Source organism: Labeo rohita, chromosome 8, assembly GCF_022985175.1.
Source record: "Labeo rohita strain BAU-BD-2019 chromosome 8, IGBB_LRoh.1.0, whole genome shotgun sequence".
Taxonomy (NCBI): Eukaryota; Metazoa; Chordata; class Actinopteri; order Cypriniformes; family Cyprinidae; genus Labeo; species Labeo rohita.
In genome coordinates, this window is record NC_066876.1 from 29,092,616 (window position 1) to 29,100,708 (window position 8,093).

At 33.6% G+C, this 8,093-nt stretch overlaps 1 protein-coding gene across 1 annotated transcript; it reads left to right on the forward strand.

Moving 5' to 3' along the window:
* Positions 1 to 315: 315 nt before the first annotated feature.
* Positions 316 to 6,727, forward strand: bcas2 (BCAS2 pre-mRNA processing factor). The gene is made up of 7 exons (XM_051116453.1): positions 316 to 466; positions 702 to 794; positions 880 to 950; positions 2,201 to 2,362; positions 3,978 to 4,028; positions 6,031 to 6,111; positions 6,240 to 6,727. The coding sequence occupies exons 1-7, from the start codon at positions 374 to 376 to the stop codon at positions 6,364 to 6,366; spliced, it is 678 nt and encodes a 225-aa protein (XP_050972410.1). The 5' UTR covers positions 316 to 373; the 3' UTR covers positions 6,367 to 6,727.
* The last annotated feature ends 1,366 nt before the right edge of the window (positions 6,728 to 8,093 follow it).

Sequence of the window (8,093 nt, forward strand, 5' to 3'; positions counted from 1 at the left end):
GATATGCATTACACAATTTCATATTAGATAAACACAAGTACTTACAAAGTCTGTTTTCATAAAGGAGCTCAAAGGCCCATTCCCTCACAAAACTCATCATCTAGCACAGTTTTATCAAAAGCAGAATGTATAATAGTTAAATATATACATTTCAGTCATTACAATTAGTAAAATATGTCAAACCTTTAAACCGCGGGAAAAAATCAACACGCGGCAACAGTTTACAAGCAGCAGGATTCCGCGGGAAAATCGCGAAACTGGCAACACTAGGCTGAGAGCGCGCGTCTCCTCCGACACACAACGGGGCGCTGATGATCGTTCGTCATTCAATTCAACCACAATAGAAGCAGCGCGAAGCGTGTATTTGTAAAGGATGGCTGGACCGGCTTCAGTTGCTGGTGATGTTTTTGTTGATGCTCTGCCTTATTTCGACCAGGGTTATGATGCTCCAGGAGTCCGAGAAGCCGTGAGTACACTAAATATGTCTTTTTGTACGTTTGGTCTTTTTAAAACAACGATAAATGCTGAATAGTTGAGCTGTTGTCACAGGCAGCTAACGGCTGCATCTACTTCTGATTCTTAAATGAGACAGTTTAGTTGTTTGTTCATCGTGTGTTTATGTTTTAACTGCGATATGATATTACAGTTATCTTTATTAGCGGGAAAGAAATTATATTCAGATCGATTTGAATCAATTTCAGGCAGCTGCTTTGGTGGAGGAAGAGACAAGACGATACAGACCAACGAAAAACTATTTGAGTTACCTGCCCACACCAGATTTCTCTGCTTTTGAGGTACAAGAAACACCTTTTTCTACTGCTGTTTTACTATAATTCGTATGTTCACTCAATAATCTTATTATTATGTTGTTCTCATTAGACAGAGATCATGAGAAATGAGTTTGAGAGACTGGCTGCTCGTCAACCCATGGAGCTGCTCAGTATGAAGAGGTAAGTTTATTAAGCAAAACTTCTGTTTACAGCTGGTGAACTCTAAACTTGTGTCTTGCTTAAAAGGGAACAATGACAATTCTGTAATTAATTACTCACCCCTATATTGTTCTAAACCTGTAAGATCTTTGTTCATCTTCAGAACACAATTTAAGATATTTTTGATGAAATCTGAGAGCTTTCTGACCCTGAATTAACACGTTCAAGGCCCAGAAGGTAGTAAGGACATTGTTAAAATAGTCCACGTGACATGAGTGGTTCCCCCGTACTTTTATGAAGCCAAGAGAGTACTTTTTGTGAGCAGCACCAAACACATGCATCATGGAACGTGCGTCGAAGACTGACATGGAAGAGAAGAATGTTGAATAAAGTCTTTTTTTTTTTTTTTTTTTTTTTTCTTTGCACACAAATACACAGTATTTTTTTTTTCTTTGCACACAGTATTTTCTTGGCTTCATAAAATGATGGTTGATCCAATGATGTCACATTAGACCCACAAACAGGGTCAGAAAGCTCTAAGATTTCATCAAAAATATCTTAATTTGTGTTTTGAAGATAAACAAAGGGTTTGAAATGACGTGAAGGTGTGTAATCAATAACAGAATTTTCACTTTTGGGTAAACTATCCCTTGCAATAAACTGCAATAAAAGCTGCAGTAATATTAATAAATTGTACCAGCCAGTTTTCCAGTGAAGTATTATACTAGCATAATCCTATCCATCTTATTTTGCAATGCAGATGTAAGCTATTTTCTGTGAATGTGCAAAGTGCAGTAAATCAGTGTTTACGATTATGATAACAAATACTAGTTTGCAGTATTAACAGCATAGCAGACTATTTTGTACAGCTAAAATATTTGGAACCAAGTGAATAGGGCTGTCAAATGATTAATCGCATCCAAAATAAAAGTTTGTTTACATAATATATCTGTGTGTACTTTGTATATTTATGTATTTATAAATACACACACATACAATACACACATAAACATATTTATATGTACATATATTTATATATAACTTTATATTATATAAAATCTAAACATTTATATATAAATATAACACATTTACACATCCGTTTATCCAAAGAGACTTTTGCATTCAAGGTACACATTTTTGTCAGTTCTTGGTTTCACTGGGAATCAAACCTTCATTGCTAGTGCCATGCTCTACCTTTTGAGCTACAGGAAGGCCTACATTAGTTGTGTTGTTTGCTGTTAAATCTTATGTTCTTTGTCTTGTCTTCTTAGATATGAGCTTCCTGCTCCATCGTCTGGGCAGAAGAATGACATCACAGCATGGCAGGACTGTGTCAATAACTCTATGGCCCAGCTGGAGCATCAGGCAGTTCGCATTGAGAACCTTGAGCTCATGGCCCAGTATGGATCTAATGCATGGAAGGTGTCTAATGAGTAAGTGAACAGAATATTGAATCTTTATCAGGAAACTCAGACTTTCTGTACTGATGCAAAAAAAAAAAAAAGCATTACATCAATTGCTTACCAGTGGATCCTCTACAGTGAATGGGTGCCGTCAGAGTGAGTCCAAACAGCTGATAAAAACAGAATACAGTAGTCAACATTTGAAGTGGATCAAAAAAGTTCATCGAAGTTGTCCTAAAAGAAGAACGGGTATTGTTTGGTTTTAGGACAACTTTGATGAAAGGATTTGATCCACTTCAAATGTTGACTGCTGTATTCCACATGACTGCAGTCCATCAATTAACATCTTTTGAAGTGAAAAGCTACTTGTTTTTATTTAAGAAATCCATTCTTAGGATTTTTTAAAATTTACACTATTGCTTCCAGTTAAATGTGTTCTCTATCCATAATACTTTTTTCATTTTGTCAAGTCAAGTCAAGTACAGCTTTATTGTCATTCCTTTACATGTGTGGACATACAGTGGAACAAAATGTTGTGTCTCACGGGACCGCGGTGCTACATAAATAAACATAAATATAAACATACAACAATAGACGTAAGAGCAATTTTTAAACCTATGCATGGCTAACTTACAGAAGTGGTACTCTAACTATACATATAAACAGTTGACTATACACATAACCAGAAGCGTTAATCTCACTATACATATAAAAGATTGACTGTACACATAACCTAAGACAGACTATACAAGTACTTTTCATAATACTGTACAATGTTGTGCAAGATATTGTGCAAAAGAGGTATTTTAGGTTAAAAATAAACAGCAGTGCAATATGATTTGTAGTGCACTCATGTGCTCATGTGAGTTTTAATAAGAAAGTGTCTGGTGCATAAAGAGAAAAGAGTGTATTTCTACAGGTGGTTTGTCCAACTCACTCACCTGTGTGTAGCACACTCAGAATTGCACAATGTTTTTGAGGTTTTCAGCAGTCTTCTTGTGGTGCGTGTGGTGTGGTGGGGGAGAGAGGGGAAGAGAGGATCCTGGTTTCAGGAGCTAGGGTTGTGAATAGGGTTTCAGAGGGGGGAGAAGTGATTGGAATTGAGGGCTCTTAGTGAAATAGTTGTCTCATCTGAATTGGTAATGTGTACAGATCAAACACTATTTACAAGCTGTTTAATGTTAAAATGGTAATGATTTATTACAAACACGCAGCTTTTCACTTCACAAGATGTTAATTGATGGACTGGAGTGGTGTGGATTACTTGTGGGTTATTGTGATGCTTTTATTGTTCTGATGACACCCATTCACTGCAGAGGATCCACTGTTGAGCAAGTGATGTTCACATAAGGAAAAACTCTTCTACATCTTTGCTGGCTTGAGGGTGAGTACATTTTCAGGAAGTTTTCATTTTTGTGTGAACTATTCCTTTAATACGGCACCTACTCTATTACATTATTTAAGGAGTTAACGTCAGTTTTCAAAACAGTGAACTCAATTTGTGGGGTATTGTCTAAAAAGCTTAAATGATTGAAAATCTTTTTAATTCATTATTGATGCAACATAAATGGAAATTGAAAACATTTGTGAGTTTTATTTGTGAATTTTATGCCGATCATAATTGGTTGTCTTCTCTGTGAAACAGTAACTTGGCCTTAATGATTGAAAATGCACAAAAGGAACTGCAGAAGGTTAGGTGAGTAACTTGTAGGCCAATGCAATTTACTTTACTCATGGATATCGTACATTGTGGTTGTGCACAAACAAAAGTTTTTGAACACTAAGAAATTTGTAAAATATTTTTACTATTTAAAATAAGTGTTTTCTATTTGAATGTGTTTTAAAATGTAATTTATTCCTGTGATTTCAAAGCTGAATTTTTAGCATCATTACTCCAGTCACATGATCCTTCAGAAATCATTCTAATATTCTAGTTTTCTGCTAAAAAAACAAACAAATAAATAAATAAATTTAGCTTAGTAGATTTTTTTTTTTTTTTTTTTTTTTTTTTTTTCAGTTTTCTTTGAATAGAAAGTTCAGAAGAACAGCATTTATCTGAAATAGAAACCTTTTGTAACGTTATAAATGTCTTTATCATCTCTTTTGGTCAATTTAAAGAAGTCCACTTCCAGAACAACAATTTACAGATAATGTACTTACCCCATTGTCATCCAAGATGTTCATGTCTTCTTCAGTCATAAAGAAAGTGTTTTTTGAGGAAAACATTTTAGGATTTTCTCCATAAAATGGACTGATATGGTGCACCGAGTTTGAACTTCCAAAATGCAGTTTAAATGCGGCTTCAAATGATCCCAAATGCGGTTGTAAATGATCCCAGCCGAGGAAGAAAGGTCTTATCTAGCGAAACGGTAGGTTATTTTCATAAAAATAATACAATTTAAATGCTTTTCATTCTTAAACGCTCGTCTTGCCTTGCTCTCGTTGAACTCTGTGTATTCTGGCTCAAGACAGTTAGGATATGTTGAAAAACACCAATCGTATTTTCTCCCTAAACTTCAAAAATCATTTCAAAATCATCCTACATCACTGCAGAAGTACCGACCCGGTCTTTGCAAAGTGAACATGCAAAGATCATCAAACACCCTTAACAAAAAAGGTAAAACAATGATATAGGACGATTTTAAAGTTGAGGGAGAAAATACGGTCTAAGTTTTTCGACATACCCTAACTGTCTTCAACCATAATACATGGAGTTCAGGGAGAGTAAGACAAGATGACCGTTTGACATTTTAAAAGGTATATAAATTGTCTTCTTTTTATGAAAAAAAAAATAATAAATAAAAAAATAACCAATCGTTATGCTAGATGAGACCCTTCTTTCTCGGTTGGGATCTCTTACAACCGCATTTGGGATCGTTTGAAGCTGCATTTAAACTGCATTTTGGAAGTTCAAAATCAGGGCACCATATTAGTCCATTATATGGAGAAAAATGCAGAAATGTTTTCCTCAAAAACATAATTTCTTTATGACTGAAGAAAGAAAGACATGAACATCTTGGATGACAAGGGGGTGAGTACATTATCTGTAAATTGTTGAAATGGACTTCTCCGTTAAGCATCCTTGCTTAATAAAAGTATTTAGTATTTAAAAAAAGTATTTAAAAAATATAATATAATATAATATAATATAATATAATATAATAATTCCAATATTTTGAATGGTATATTGTATAATGTTACGAAAGCTTTTTATTTCAGATAAATGCTGATCTTTGGATCTTTCTATTCATCAAAGAATCCTGAAAAAACAAAACAAAAAAAAGTCCTTAACTGTTTTAAATATTGATAATAATAATAAATGTTACTTGAATAGCAAATCAGTGTATTACAATGATTTCTGAAGGATCATGTGACACTGAAAACTGGAGTAATGATGCTGAAAATTCAACTTTTCATCACAGGAATAAATTACATGTTAAAATATTCACATAGAAAACAGTTATTTTAAATAGTAAAAATATTTCAAAATGTTACTGTTTTTGCTGTACTTTGGATCAAATAAATGCAGGCTTAGTGAGCAGAAGAGACTTCTTTAAGAGACATTAAAAATCTTACTGTTCAAAAACTTTTGACTGATAGTGTATTTAATTGGCTTTTAAAATGAATCTTAATATGAAGCAGTTATCTGTTAACAGGTTTCTAATTTCCCCCCCAATGTGTTTCTATTCTCCTTTCAGAAAGCAGATACAGGACCTGAACTGGCAGCGCAAAAACGATCAGCTGGCTGGAGGAAGCAAACTACGAGAACTAGAGTCAAAGTCAGTACTTGATTATGTTTCTGTATTTAAAAAAAAAAAAAAAACACTTTCCAGAATTTGTCCCGGGCAAAGTTCAATTCAATTAGTTTACTCAGCTCTGATGGAATTGTTTTTGCTTGTTTTCACAGCTGGGTGTCTCTCGTTAGTAAGAACTACGAAATTGAGCGAGCCATCGTCCAGCTGGAGAACGAAGTGGCACAGATGAAACAGCAACAGGGTGATGAAAACAAAGAAAATATTCGACAGGACTTTTAAATAAAGGAAACAGTTTAACACCATCATGAAACTCACTAAAGCAAAGGATCTCCGAAGTGTGGCATTGTGTTTCTTAATACTTGTTTTGTTTTTGTGGCGAACAGCGAAAATAGTCTTTATAAAACACAAATGAGCAATAGTGTTAATAGTGCAAATAGCTGGTGTATAGTCCATGAATTTGCACCAAAATTAAACAAGATGTCAACTTTTCTATTTGTTTACTGTATACGTAAAGAAGTTCATGTGGGTGTGTTGTCATTTATAATAATTTTGTGTTTTTATGTTTGATTACCGGATGGACATTTTGTTCAGCTCAATTTGTAATATTTTTTTAAAATACACAATAAAATGGTGAAATGATTACTTGCATTTAGGTTCACGATTCCACCAATGTGTCTATAAATGGGGGGGAAAAAATATACACTAACATTTTTGGACTCGATTTTATGACTTTATATTTCTGTTTCATGTCATTGCTCTTGATATGCTACATGAACAAACTGTAAAAATGGTTATATGGTATTGGACAGAAAATTACTGCATTTAGGTTTCTTTTGTATTACCATGAACATTTTACTTTTGCTTTGAGTTACTTAAACTTGTTCAAAGAAAAGTTCAAAGTAACTTTAAGTTTTAACATGCAACAGTGGTTGGTTACTGACAATTAGTGGTCTGTTTGTGGGTCTTGAGATATTTTTAATATCTTGCTTAATTGGGTGTTTTATCTTTGATCTCCCAAAATAGTGCATTCTGCTCATTAACTTTCAGATCAATTCTCAAATCTTCCAATCAAAGAGTTTGGAATGCAGCATGGTTGATTATAAAACAAATCTAATTCCTTCATCTTCCTCTCAGTCACTTATACAATATATTTTCATACGGCATGTTTTTTAGAACCTAAAACACTTCCGCTGCAAAAAAAAAAAAAGTTGTAGAAGTAAGCCTATGGGTGAGACTTCCGGTTCATTATCCATCCAGGGAAATGATGAGAATAATATCAACATGCAGTAAATGGTAAAACTGTTGCACTACAAACAAGTGTGTTCATAATTAAGATAATACATTGAAATAATATGGTAAGACACACCAATTTGCAATATCAAGCAGCGAAACAAGTTATTTTGTACAGCTAAAAATAGTTGGAGGCAGAGACGGGAAGCGAGACCCATAAACTTTACAAATGGACTCGCCTGATCTTACAGGAAACAAGGTGGGTAGAGATCGAATCAGCCTTTAAGTAAACTTTTAATACTAATGTTGCATTTTTAAGGCTGTTTGAAAAATATCGATCCTACTGTATATGTTTGTAAGGTGATATTTTACTAATTAGCATTAGGACGTATACATTTCATGCTAGCATGCGTTTTTTCCTTAAATATAAGAAATTATGGCTTTACAATAATATTAAAACACTAAATACCCTTGATCTCCAAAAAACATTCTATTTAATCGAGGCATCAGTATTGGAAATATTGTCTTTGATCATTATTAATCGATATTCACTATAGTTCACATAAATTGTAGTAAATAAAAAATAGCCATTCATACAAAATAAAATGAAGAATACTGAATCAGTGATACTGAAGTTGATAAATACTTTTGAAGAATAAAAAAGATTGTATTACAATTGTAGTGTAAATTCTAAACGTGTATCAAATATTAGACGCCAAATTCAGCGTTATAAAATTTTTTAATTTGATATTTTTATAATTTACAACATACATGCC